We start from the raw sequence: 14,907 nt of genomic DNA, 5'->3' as shown, positions 1-14,907 counted from the left end.
TCGCGCGGAGCTTTATCAAGTTAGCTGCTTTCGACAGGGTCAATTGAATTCAGAGTTGCAGGGCCTCGTTGATGGCTGCTGCTTCAGTGGTATAGGATTACATGGGGTTAAAAGGGTGCAGGTAGTACTTGAAGTGACGCGCACGCTAACGGTTGAATAAAATTCTTAAGAATCTTGTTATAACCGCCGCTATTGCTCTCCCTTGACCTTATTCTCTCAATATCCACGTGCACTCGGATTACCAACAATAGGTACATGCGCACATTTCATAAGCAAAGAATGCTCATTGAAATGGGGTGAAAAATTCAATGAAATCCATTTACGATGTTTATTTTTCATCTCGAACAATTACCTACTCGTTGGTCTGGTGGCAGGGTTGAGAAAATCAAAGACACCGCGGTGTTTTGCTTGTATATATTTATATATATTTTAATACCCATTTCCAATTACTCGACGTACCATTTCTTTTTCGCTTGATCCTATAATTATTTATAGGAAAGATTAACATAATATACGTCACTGAGAATTGTGTAAAGACCACGTGCTTCCCAATTAATCAGTCTATTGCACTGATGTTTGTCAGACCAACGTGCCTTTTTTACGACAAAAACAAACGAAAGAAACTGTATTTGGTTGGTGAAACGATTACTGCAAGAAAAATGAACCACCCAAAAAGGAATTGGGTAAAAGAATATTTCTTGGGGGTGAAACGCGGCGCAAAAAAAAAACATCTATAATTAGAACCGCGAAATGAGCCGGCGTAGTAATTTAAGAGATCCAGCAAAAAACCTCTTTCTCTCTTCTTCTCTTGCTCGGCAGGGGGTGGAGATTGTTAAACTTTTAATCTTCGTTTCTCCAGCAGCGGCATAATATAGCTAAGGCGAGGATGAATTCTTCGGTGTTCAGTTCAAGGTCGGGCATGGGGTCAACCCGGTTATAACCGAGCGAGCAGATGTACGTATCTCCTCTCTAACTCAGCTGCATAAATCCATGTACCACAGCCAAGTGACCATCGCACAAGAGAAACGAAACTTGACGTTTGCGTATACGCGACGCTGTGTGTTTACAAACCAATGGTAAGTGAGTGAGCGAGGAAGGAAGGAAAGAAGGAAGGGTGACGAGGGTGTTCAGCGGTTTCTTTAGGGTGGTAAAACAACCTGATATCCTCCCTACTCTCTAAATCTCTAAAAATACCCTGGAGCATATGGCATGTGAATCAGTGACATGTGCCATTCGTCGTGTGCCGTTTTCGCGGTCTTTGCGTTGTTTACAAGGTCCCTAAATCTGTTCACGGAGAAATTTACAAGTCGAGACTGACTTTACATCGGCATGGTTTGTTGCGATAGTTTCGATGTGTTGAAAATGGTTATTTCAACTGTGAGAATCAGAGGAACTATGTAATAAAATAAAATTAACTACAGACGCATGATTATACATTAAGAATAGGATGCCCCGTGCAGTTCTTACCTGTCACACCTTGTACCCCCTACACGTATGTCATATGATTATGGATAAATGGAAGGTTGTAACAGAGAGAGTGAACAACGACATTCTGGGTCAAACCGGAGCATCGAATGGCTACCGACATTAATGGTGCGACAATGCCTACACTGCCCGGATTCAGTTCATCAGTGAGCCCAATGCAACTGCACACAGATAAAAAAATATACAATTAATATAGCAGTATTGACAATTATCTACATTGACGCGGCGCGACAGCTTCACTTCATTTCATGCTTGAGCTAACTTTTTATCATTTTATTGTTTTTTATGTCAAGGTGAACAACAAGGTTCCCGATATGTATTCTCTGATATATCATCCGGTCATCAAACTGCAAGACTAGGATCGACAATTACAAAGTGATTATTCTCCAAGATGGGCGCTAGTTATCAACAACTCACCGCTAGTCGAAAACTTTGTTACAGAGTTCAAAGACCCTGGACGTACGAGGCGAAGAGAACCGCACTCCACACCCTCAGGAGTATAACTTACACGTAAATAAAACGTAATCACCCTCCACGTGCTTCAGATTCTCGAAGAGCCAGCTGGAGCTCTTTCAGACAGACATACAGAAGCTGGTCTGGCCAATGTTAACACACTTGAAGAGATCTCAAGCAAGAGAGTATATAGCGACCGGTTTATACAATATTGCACATGTGCGATGGTTCCTATAAAGTCTAACTCAATGATCGATGCAAATCTGAGTTCACTGTACCTATAATATCCATGGTGCATTTATCCAATTTTAGTTTCCTACTCGAGGAAATCTCTCGAGGATTTCTCGTAACCCATCGTATACGCAGTATAACATATATAAGTACCGGACTCTCATAATCGCGCGTATATCGAATAATTCATTTTTAAATTCCTGCCGAGCCCAACCCGGCCCAAAACCATAGAGGTGGGCAGTCGTTCCATAAACTCAGGTATAATTAGGCGAATGCACCAGATGCTAAGGAGAAATGAGGCTCTGCGGCAGACAATTACACTCTAATGACTGAGGGGCGACTATAAAATCCAGCAAGCCTACTTAACGACCACCTTGTTTTCACCATACATATATGCCTAGATATTTGTAATATATGTGTGCCTATCGCACGGCTAAGTGCGGCAAGCTGATTACGCATACATGCATACAGAATCCACCTGTCGTATGTGTATGTTGTAAATAGAAATGACCCGAAAGCAGAGAATGGTATGCGTAAAATTTGTCACACAACTTTAGGAGCCGTTCCTGGCCATAATCGCACCGTAAAATTCTCCAGGGGTTGGCTATTAGTCCTTTCACTTCCCGTGAAAAGTGTATAATGTACGTACCTACAACGTACGCGTATGATTTACCACGAAATCATATATAAAGTGTGCAGAAGATCGACGTTCCAGTACCGGTTAAAAATCATGCCACTAATTTCTTTCCTTTCCCCACAGCCACCTACTTCAGGATTAAATTCGTTGTCACTTATGTACATCACTGTTGTTGCACGAAGCTTGAAATCGAGAATTTATGGGTATACCTACAGCATCGATGTACGGAAGAATTTCCCATGGATCTACGGGGCAACGACTTCTTCGTTTTAATCCCATACGTTACCGACGACGACAACCAGATTTTAATCGGTTAATTACTGTTTGTAACTTGACATATGCCTCGCTGCATCTAGAAACTTTCATCACAGAAAACAATGCAGGAATGCGTAACTGGTATTATGGGTGTACCATAACACTCTCCGCTTCTTCTTCGAGACAATTCGATCTGTGTATCTGGCTACGCACATACGAACACGGTATGCATACCATTACAACAGCTGGTTTATACGCAGATGCAAAGCTTACAATCCGTCTATTAAAATTGCTTTCCATTGGGGCAAGATCTGATATAGCTGCTGAGACATTAATAGAAATTGTAGACTCGTCTCGGAGTCACCTTTTTATTCATCCTTAGATCACGAACTATTTCGATTATCATGGGTGCACCGTACGAAGAATGCATTTACGACGCTATTTCCAAGCCCTGCATCAATCCCGATGCATTCCTGTGCAGGTAAATCGGGACAATTTACTTACACGACGTAGGCCCGCAAAGGCAGATAAACGACGAGGTATATCACAGGATTTTTTCCACGGGAGCAGCGTTGATAAATAATTTATAGAAAATCGATAGAGAGGTAAGAACTACGGGGAGCCTTACATATACGCGGAGACTGGTGACCGGATGAACCGAGGGAAAGAGTTCAAGCTGAGGACGTAGAGGCGAAGTCTCGAACTTTGATTGTAGGGAGAAAATAACACTGATCGTTACCACGGTCAAAGTCTAAAAAAGAACAGGTTCTTGAACAATAAAACTAGTATAATGCGTACAAGCGCAGCCTCCTCAAGTCTGGTCACGTACTAGAAGCGACCCCGAAGTGAGTAATCCGTGTGATAAATTCTCTTGGTATAGAAGAAGTGCAGGTACCAAGGTACGGATCGGAAAGCCGGATACCCGAAGACTCGGGGTGGTGGCATTATTCGAACATCGAACCAATCAATGACAAGAATCCTTGCCGTGGAATAAAAGGTGAACCATTTACTTCGCTGCAACGCTATTTAACAGTGTGAAAAACAGAGTTTTTACGTACCAATAATTGAGAATGCTAAGCAAGGTTGTAAAACGACGTCAAAGACAGACGTTCCGCGGTTCAAAGCTCGCTTCACGATCTCTCTTACATTTTCTTTCGTTATTACGGTAAGGAAAAAATGGATTACACCTTACTCCAGGCTGTTTGTGTGGCATTTTATTTTACCGTGGAATTCCCATTTCGGGAGTATATAGAGAATGTTGTATACTGGGCCTGCTGCAGTGACGACGGATGTTCCGTCAACCTTGTAATGATACGTCTTCTCCCGCACCCAAGAGATAGGATGGATACAAAGGCGGAAATTTATCACCGAGGGTTTGCCAGAAGGAAAAAGAGAAGAGAGGAAAAAAAAAAACATTTAAATCATCGTAACATGAAATTAACTTTAGACGTAATTGATTAGAATTCTCCATGTGCGGAGAGATAATTTTAATAACTTTACGATTGGTCTGCACTATTGTGTACGATGTACGTATATTCTGTAAAAAGATTAAATACACCACATATGATATTTTATTTTACGACGCGCGACGCCAGTAAAGTTTTTCTTTACCATGTCATCATTGGTCTTTAAACGTCGATATCAAATTTGATTGTAATAATTCCCGATGTTTTTTTTTTTTCTTCGTCGCCTAGACGAAAAATAATATAGGTACGCATACCTGTATAGGTATAAATAAATGTCTGTAACGTTTTTAAGTGTTAACCAAGTTATTTGGTGGGTTAACGTTAAGGTGGAACGAGTTAAGTATCTACATTACATAGACGTATGCATGCTTCTATAGCAGGATACGGTCGCGTTATCCGGTTACAATCTCAGGTGTCTACCGATATTTATTATCGAAATGGAAGAAAATACCCTCAAGAGCATGCCGATGATAAATCTCCATTAACTCGAGGGAAAGCGTATAAAAATTTCAATCTTACGGTGCTTGTGTAGCGTGGAAAATCGTGTAAATATCCTACCTCGGCAAAGTAAACGGTTCGAAATCTTGATTCACCGCGTATTAAATATATACGTATTACAAGCAAAGTTTGGGAGGGTAAATGAAAAAGTTGTCCTTGAACTTCTGTCCACAAAAGTTTCTCCGCATATGGCGAGTTGCATGACATGAGGCCATTAAAAATTTTCAGTAGTTAAGCAGGGTACAAATTGCTGGTAAAAAAAAAAAAAAATAAACAAATAAACCAGTCAAAGACCAGCTATTTATACCTGACTCGTAACACTGGGATGGATGAATGATGCTCTGATTACGAGTTGACCCAACTTTTCCCGAGTACGCGATTAATTGTGCTCGGTGTATGCATCAACCCAACGTTCGTAGTTCAAGTCTTGTCCTTGAATCATTTCAGACGAAGTCTAGAAGAAAAAAAAAAATGATAAAAGAATATGACTCGGGGTTACGCGTTGCGGGGTCTATGCGTCTATTTTCATAGACGTGAACATATCCAACGAAGGTATAACACGTTGGAACGATTAATAAACAGAGATTTCTCGTGATTGTCTTAACCCAAACCCACCCATACTAAAATGATTGTTTGTTGTTTCTAGTAGCATGTGTGAACAGCAGTCCCAGACAAAACATTATAATATTTACGTAGGTATATGTTATGAATCATTTCTGGAACGCAGGTTACAATCCGGCCAATGGTAGGTCAACTTTGAACCGAGTCATTTCGAAATGCTCGAGAATTGCCCATCTGCAATGGAAGACGCCCAGCCCACGCGTCGTCGAGGAGGCAGCTCATTGCCGAGGGTGTCGTCTCGCAACACCCTCAATTTCCGTTCTAGGCTAGGCTATAGTCCAAGGAGCGGCTCGTTTCCGCCGCTGCTCCAAGAACGAATTATTATTGCCCGCTGAACACCACCACGATGTAAATTTTGTTCCCAATCTCGGGTGTTTATTTTCCCTTTTCGGCCCGGTGCGTCAAAACTCACGTCTCGAGGTCCGCAGGTGCAGGGTAAACATCTCTCAACCTATACCTGGAATAGCTTCAGGTCGTATCAGGAAGTCTGCACAATTTTATCTGGGAAGACGAATTCGTCATCTGCAATTTTTTAGAACTCTTCCAGAGTCGATCAGTCCTAATTTCAAATCTCAACCTGCGGCTTCCAAGCTACGGTGCACTTCACGTGGCTGCGAATAGCAGTTTGACTTGCATCAGTAAAGCCGGTGCGAAATCGAGACGTGGGACGTAGCCGTGTGGGTGGCGAATCGCGAGTCGTTGCAGATATCTCGCCTCGCTTATTCCCAGTTCCCAAAGAACGGTGAAGCATTGGATCCGGTCGTTGAACCGTTTCCAATTGATCAACGTAAGAGAGAAAGAGAGAGCTTGTAGTGCATATATATAGTAGGTACCTTCCGCAGATACAAGCTCATAGTCGAATGCAGTTTTTCTTCACGACGCCTTAAAAAAATGTGAATTATAGACATCTGGTACTGATTAATCGAAATCAGGTGGGCGACATAGACATAGAGTTCCTAGTCTGGTCTCCGAGATAATTGAAGCTGCTCTGTCCACGTAGAGGTGGAATCTAACCAACCGAGAACTTGGTACCTCAGGCAGTATAAGGACATGAAAAAGATCTGGTCGTAACTCTCAGGTCAAGCTTCTCTTCCCCCATGCACTCTGTAATGTGGTTGGCAAGGGCGCGGCGACTGGCTGGACTGACGCATCATAATGAGGGTTTCCCTTCTCTCAGCTGGCAACACGAAACCAATTGAAATAAAAAACCGTGGAGAAGCAGGGAGTTGATCGCCAGCACCAGCAGCAGTCCAAGGGAGTTCGGTTCTCTGCCGCCCTCCTAGTGCTTTCATGGTTGTTTGTCGGGTCGAAGGGCTGCTGGATGACTAGACGATTCTTCTTGACGTTTAACGACCAACAATCGATTCCAATATCCGGCCACATAGTCTGCGGGTCAGTCTAGGTAGGCATGGCGGAGATACGGTGCCGGCTACATACCTGCTGCAAGCCTAGGACTATGGATGCTGTGGGAGAAAAGGCGAGGGTCTCAACCTGTGAAACTTGGCCAAGAAATGGACCACACCTGGATTGTACATGTGCCTGCTTGTTTCTCTTCATTCTTAACCGACCCGCAGTTTCAAATCACCGAAAAATGTTCGCTTCAACTGTACCTTGAGGTGTCAGGAATTGGGTCTTGCATCAGGCCGCAGTAGACGGTGTTTGAAACTCTAAACGATCCGGTATTATGGGGTGGTGGATAAGAGATACGTAGGTATACGTATTGTGAAACGTGATAATGACGCGAAGAAGGAAAACAATGAACGATAGGGGCTCGGTCCGAGGAGACAAAGAGACACGAGGGTAATACGAAAACCACTGAGTCTCGTTACCGTTCAAAGATGCAGTTCAGATGTATCGGTTACATCTCGGGGTTTTGAGCATCTGCAATTTGCTATACCTACGGTATCTTGCCCGATGTAGCGTCATTCAAAACTCTTTAGTAATATTCGTTGACGTCTTGACATTACCGCTGACTTGTTTTCAGCTTCGAAACAAAATGCGAGTTCGATTCTATACGAATTATGTTACAATGACCGGCGATGCAGCCGACGCGACGTGAGAAAATGTGAGACTATGTCACATAATTCGTACAGAATCGAACTCGCATTTTATTTCGAATCGAAAACAAGTTAGCCAATGAATAGAACTGTGCAACAAACGTACTCTGATTGTATGTGCAAATGTTTTATCTGTAATTGAACTCTGTGTATAAGCACGAATTTTAGCGTATGAAAATGATACGCGCGTCCCTTTCAAATCTTCCGATAATGAACATTTAAGATCTACTATCGTCGGACGCCTGAATTGTTTATTCATCGCGTGTGCGGGCAGCGTTTTAGATGTTTGCGCTAATGGAATTCCACCTGCGATAAAAGTCGCCGCCACATGCTCGTCGCGTGTGACGCAATTTTATATACAGTATATTATAAGACGAAAATTCTTTTCGCACTGATACCGCCGGCATTAATAATATATTAATATATTATACCTGTGTGTACTTTAAAAGAGTCTGGCAAAAATAATGGAGATAACAGCGTACATTCAATTCGTATAATAACAAGTTCGAATGGTTCTTGAAATGGAGCACGTCTTCCAGAAAAGTCGTTATTTGTGTATATGTACACACCTGACAGACGCCACCACGAAATAGATAACAATATAAGTGTTCGATTTATCATGAATCATATCGATAATTGGCAATACAGACACATGTAGATCACGTATGTATCTGAAAAATTTTATACAAGTGTCATCGTTATGTTTCCATAAATGGTATTAGGCATTGATGCCTCGCTATCTCTCTCTCTCTCTGTACATTTGCGCAACTTTTTCATTGATTTTTTACTGGCGTCTAAATAAATCCGTTTTTACTGATTGCCATACCTATAAAAGTATAAACTTATCAATCATATAAGAGTTTCGTTTGTCAACCCGTGGTTTTTGTTTTTTTTTTTCTATCCTAATATCGTAATTTTCTTTATTGACTCACCGAAGTCAGAACGATTACATAATTTCAAAGTCTGCCGTATAATATTGATTATTTATCGTTATGCATCCTCAAGTACGTAATATTCAAATTTCCATCAATTTTATGTGTACGCCTCGACATGCCAAGGGGATAAAATTCTGTTGAGTGTACTGTAAGACCTCACAAACAGTAAAACAGATCATCTAGATCCTCAAAACCATGTGAATTGGAAGGCTACAAAAGCGACGAGGTGAAATATTATATATCCAAGAGACACTGCGGAGTAAAAATTTGGGATCGTCAGTCGCGGGTCTCGAATGGAAATGTTCATAATGGGCGGACCAGTTTAAAACGAAGGCCTGCATCTCGTCGGACTGCAGTGACCGTCTGGTTCATACACCTTGATGAATCCTGCACTGCGCATTGCCGACATTTGGGTTATTATTCAAGTGTATAATCGGCTTTAGAAGAGATTGCTCTTAAAACGTAATTTACATCGAACGAAATAGATAATTCATTGATTGATAGACGTACATTCGGATTTGTCTGCAGAATGTAGAATACATTTTTTTTGTTTTTTTCTTCAAGTATTTACGGTTGATTTAAAATTAACCAGCTTGTATGTGTGAAGTCTTAAAGTTAAATGGTCGCGTTATATCACAGTATTATCGACAGAGCCATGTTTAATCGGATGTGTGTGTGTGTGTGTGTATACCATACACATACATATTCATACCGCACGTAATGTACGTTACATATATAACATATTATTCCAAATGGATTCGACGAAAATTTAACGCGTATATTTATCGCTAGATATTTCGTTCTTTCACTCTTCGACGGCGTGTCAGAGTGTATGACGTTAAATGATAATTATTTGAACGTACTAACTTGACCGTGCGAAGGAAGTGAGAAAAAAAAAACGCAAAATATTTGGCAATTCTGCCATCTGGTTCCGGGGAACTGTATCATATGTGGCATTGGGCCAAGATTGCTATTATACGACTTATGTGTAAAAGAAAAAAAGAGAGGAAAAAAAAAACTATTACGCGTGATTACTTCACACAGAGTTCACCGATAAGAATATATTTCAGCAAGATTTGTTTTTTTGTTGTATCCCCTCCCCCCCATTAATTATTACTATTATCCACAACACAAGCCAATTGATGATCAAACTGTGTATGTGAAGCACGCAATCTTCTAATTTATGAGACGTTAAGGCCGCCTTAATATTCAATTACTCTGCTGATATGAAAAATGTTTTTATATAAGTCTAATCTGAGAGCGCCAAGTTGTTTCGTTTTTGTTTCCAAGACCTTCGCCAAAGACTTGTTTACGGCTTGGCGTTAGATCATTTTGCAAATATTCAAAGCTTTGACATATATGCGTTATAGAAATTTTTTTTTCACTTGGTATGCGTTTATTTTTGTACGTATCTCGTCGATCTAAAACATCGAGATATAATACCCTCCTATACACGTATACCTATAGTTAGTTGTACTAATTTCTCTCCTCAAATGTTTTTGTCACCAGAATCGTATCATCGCAAGAAAGTCCTAAAAGCAAGTGACCTGACTTGATTATGTGCACCGAGAGTTTTCGTTTAAAAAATTGTGCAATGTTCGTTAAAACTGCATCTCGTGCCGCATCGTTTTCTAGGCAAGTCTCCTATTTTACAACTCTTCTAACGCGTGTCACTTGCCGGTATAACTGCGGATCAGGTTGCTGCTCCCCTAACATTCTTCCCCACTTTCCCCCTTCGCACTAATAGCGAGCAACGTATTACCGTCCACATCGAAACTATCACAAACGTGCAAGCAGCGTGTATGTATGCCTACATAGGATGCATCGGGCAAACTTGGCTCCGCTTAAAACTAACGCCTTCCTTCTCCTCTTGCTCTGCCGCACGTCGCGTTGCCAAGCGCGCGGGTTACGTAATCAGGAAATAACCGGCGAGCCGGCTAATTGATGACAAGAGGGTGCAGAAGGGTTCAAAACACGGTTGTTGCAGTACGACCCATACCATGCCCTAGAACAGTCGATGATGATGAACGCCGTGTGTAAACAGAGACCCTGAAAGTCAGTGTTTGAACAAACACCTGGAACGGTAGTGTCCTGCACGTGTACCGATGACTGGTACTCGATGCAGCCGAAGCTATAAAACATCATTCCATGACCCTCCCGATTAGGCAAGTTCGCTGATACTACACCAGATTGGAATTACTCTGACTTTGCGTCAATATAATAGAGACACTGTGGGAGTGTATTAACAAACACCTGAAACAGCAGCGTCTATGTGCTTCGACTTGCACCCGATGCATTCGAGGCTGTGAGCCTGCACCATTGGATGGTCCTCCCTATTCGTTAAATTCGCTGATGTACCGGGGATTGGAATGTATACCACGACATGACATCGTCGTCGAGGTGCGGGACCATGAATACAGAGGATGGAATGCTGTGCAGAGATTTTCCCACCAAAGTACACTACGCGTTCGTTTACTTGGTTGGTGAGTATCTGCCTGACAGAGAGTGAATTGTGGAGAGAAGCTCACCTGTTACGACGATTAGGATGTCGATTAGTAGTCGCCAGTGCCAAAGACTTCGACAAGCATTCATGATCTTCTCGCGGGCACCCTTGGACCCCGAACTTGTCCCCGTTGGATCCACGGTGTTGCCGACGACACCTGTGTCGTCCAACCTCTCGATGCTTTGGATCGTCAATAGTTCCGTAGATTTCTGTCAATTAGAATAAGTAGAAGGGTAAGTATCAGAGTTGAAGTGCAAAAGTACATAGCAGCTAGCTCGTGGCGTGAATGGTCTCACATAACATGTATTTTTTCTTACATATAAACTTTGTTTCACGACTTTAAAATAATTTTCCTGTTCAGTAATCTGACGTGAACACGGTTTTGGTATATTACCCGCGCTTGTAACACATTTTCGGGAATTGACGTTATGCTTAAAGTTGAATGTAGTGTGAATCGTCGTCTGAGGAATGCTCTTGAATTTCACCAGTTAAGATTCATATAAATCGTGTTATACAAGTGCCCATAAGAGATCTTTGCGTTGGTGGAAACGAGCGCTAGCTGTGAGATTGGCAAGTTCTTGGTGCGTAAGTATGTCTAAAAACTTGCGTGCCACCGCACGCACACACACACACATAAATACTTTTAATTAGGTACTGTAACAGACCGCAAGAATCATGAATGATATCCGCCCACCACGAGATTTTGAAAAGCTTAGCGCACATAAATCGCCAGTAGGCTTGTTAATGGTGAAACGATTAAATTTTGCATGGTCTGCGAATCGGATTCTCGAAGAATGAAAGAATAATTGGTCAGTAGTAATACAAGTGGGGTTCAGAACACAGATTCCTACTGCTGACACTTACCGACATGTTTCTCAGACTCATTGTCAGGGGTTAATGGCGGTGACGTCATCGCGGAGAAGGGTTTGAGTCTCGATAGAATGTCGGTAATTGTCGTCAGTAGAAATCTGTGTCCAAAACCCCCCTTGTACTACTACTTTCGACAAATCTATTCACTCAAAATCAGGAGGGCAAATCGAAGTACACGATACTAGACGCGACATCGGAAATAAACGTCTATGTATATGTATATTCAATTGTTGGCCCCAACTTGTTTGGCTGAGTGATAATGCTCGCTGACCGGTAAACGAAGGACCAAAATCAAACAATGGTTTTACAAAGTGCATCGTGCATGTCAGGAGGAGACGCGCGGAATGTACATGGGAGGGTTGTAAGTTGTGATGATAGCTGGGCGAGAAAGGAAGGACGGGTGCACCTCGAAGCGATATGATATGTTTGCCTTCTACTCTCGAACCGACGACAATCCCATATTACATTTGTTTGAAGAGGGTGCGCGTTGGTTGAGTAGATAGAACGTCGGCGGACGCGCCGCAGAGTCATCGGGTAACAACTAATCGTGAATGGCAAGGAGCACAAAAGCGATCGGACAACATATAATACGGCAAAAAGTGATGAGACTAAACGCGGGAGAAGATCCAATATATGCATGGAGCTTCCAAAGTGCATTCGGCTAAAGCTCATAGTAGGTACCCACAGCTTCACGGATGACATATCGTGATGTTTTAGAGAGAAAGGCGAAAGTAAACAAACGTACCCCGTCAAATTATACGAGAGTGAGGCTGTGTACAGGGGACAGACTCGGGTTGGGTCTGGTGTACTGGGATGAACATTATCAAGATGACTTCGTCGTCGTCGTCGTTATGCTAACGACAGCTCGTGAAGGGTGTAAAAATACATAATGGGAGGAGAGCCTAGCGGAAAGACCTGAACGCAATGGAACGCCCTCGAGGCCCGAGGCGAGGGGGTGTTAAGGTCAAAGGTCGCGTCAAGATTTGAAAGGGGGTCTCTCCCGTCCCCCGGACTGCAGCGTCGCCCCCCGAAGAGTAGCTAGTCGGACAAACGTCATATCTATATGGGAGTCTTTTCAATGAACGCGCTGAAGCAACTTTTGACTTGCTCCAGCTGAATAGATATTTAAAAATCTTATTCAAAGTCTTTCCAAGAGGTTGCTGCTCACAGGGCGAAACAAAACCGTCTTCCTTCCAAGGATACCTATCTTCTATAGCGCTTCGCGCAGGCTCAAAAACGGATGTATTATAATATCGCGTTTCACTCCACAAAGAAACAAACACGGTACCCTTTTACGTTTTTTACGTTTGCCGGGAGGTGGATATATTTGTCAAATTACGAGGGTAATATATGACCATATTATACTTCGAATTCAACTCGGTCAACCTGTTTAGGATCCCGATTGTTTTATGGTTTTTTTCTCATCAACAGACAACCATCTATCAGTTTGCCGTAGGCATTTGCCTCAAAATTCACAGGTGTCACAATCTGCTTACCCTGCGTAGAAAGAAAACTCATGCATAATATATTTCACCGCTGAGAATGTCAGTTCATGCGCCAGGCGGTATTTGATAATGTTCTCTGCTTTTTCCGTGATTGTTATCGCGTCGAAATAAAAGAGAAAAAAGAAAAAAAAATAATAGGAGAGAACCACTAATTGTATAAATCCCAACACTCGTTTTTCTTCAAAAAATAAAACAAAAAAACACCGTCTGAACTTTAAACTTAGCTCGAAAGCATGTGATACTAAAAGACCAGGTGTTACTACTTAACACTTAATGCAAGATGAATATATACATATATGTACACGTATATACACACCGAAATATATATATACTGCGCATGTATGTACGGATAAATTTCTCTCCGTTTCCCGGAGAGTGGTGCAACGTCGGAATTGATTGTACCAAAAATAGTTTAAAAATACATAGAGAGGAAAAGGTGGCTCGAATCGTTCGCAGTTGACACCGAGAATCTCGTATCAGTTACTGATACGCCTTCTCTTCGACGCGGCCCTTTTAGTGGCAACAAACAGATAGAAGTCCGTAAGTCTCCTAGAGATTTCTACGGTACTTGCACACCTGGTATACCAATAAATGGTAATCCCCGACGAATAAATCGAGCGCAAAGGAACATAACCGTATAATCATTTTGTTGTGGATGTTGTACCGTCCGTGCCTCTCGAACAGATTCGTTCGGATCATACGTTCGAGGCCATGACGTAGCTCCAGGATAAGTCCTCGTTGAATTTCAGTGTCTTCTGTTTAATTAGCCCGAAAAAATTTGCATACTCTCCGACCGAGGTAGACGTGAAATTTCCAATTTTTGAGCATACACTGGCAAAGTGTGGATTACGCAGGGTATATAACACTAGGCTTCTAGAGGAAGTTCATGCATCAGCTTACAGAGAGCAATTATTCCGTCGAGTATTAACGACATACGCGTTGTCACTTCTGTTGAGGCAAACGGTTATGTACTTATATCATATCACTTGCTGGTCAGTTAAAACATGCCTTACAGAGAGGTTATTCAAGCTGTATTCAAATTATATCCATTGACTTGGAAATCATACCGAATAATTGATTTGTTTTTTATTTGCAGTGTAAATTTGAGGGTTGTAATGGAATTTCGCGTCCCACGGTCATATACCTTGATATATGCAGGATTCTACATCCGTGTTCAACGGTTAACTTTTATCACCCGAGTCACCCTCATTCAACATTTGATCGATTCGTGACCACGCACTCGTTCGCAACATTCAGTATTCACCCCAGCAAACTTCTATGGGCAAGATCCATCACGGTGATACAATACGAATAATGATCGGTTGATCGATGAGTGGAAATTTCGACGATACCATCGATCAAGACATAGGGGACGTTAACGCCTGTACATT

The 14,907-nt window shown here is 42.0% G+C and overlaps 1 protein-coding gene across 1 annotated transcript in view; it reads right to left on the bottom strand.

Annotated features, from left to right (window-relative positions):
* Positions 1 to 14,907, bottom strand: part of LOC107217197 (phospholipid phosphatase 1) — a 34,945-nt gene that overhangs the window by 7,743 nt on the left and 12,295 nt on the right. Inside the window, exon 3 of the mRNA XM_015654603.2 lies at positions 11,167 to 11,350. Within this exon, the coding sequence (XP_015510089.2) occupies positions 11,167 to 11,350 (184 nt within the window). The remainder of the gene's footprint in view (positions 1 to 11,166; positions 11,351 to 14,907) is intronic.

Source organism: Neodiprion lecontei, chromosome 1, assembly GCF_021901455.1.
Source record: "Neodiprion lecontei isolate iyNeoLeco1 chromosome 1, iyNeoLeco1.1, whole genome shotgun sequence".
Taxonomy (NCBI): domain Eukaryota; kingdom Metazoa; phylum Arthropoda; class Insecta; order Hymenoptera; family Diprionidae; genus Neodiprion; species Neodiprion lecontei.
This window is presented reverse-complemented; position numbering and strand designations above follow the sequence as displayed.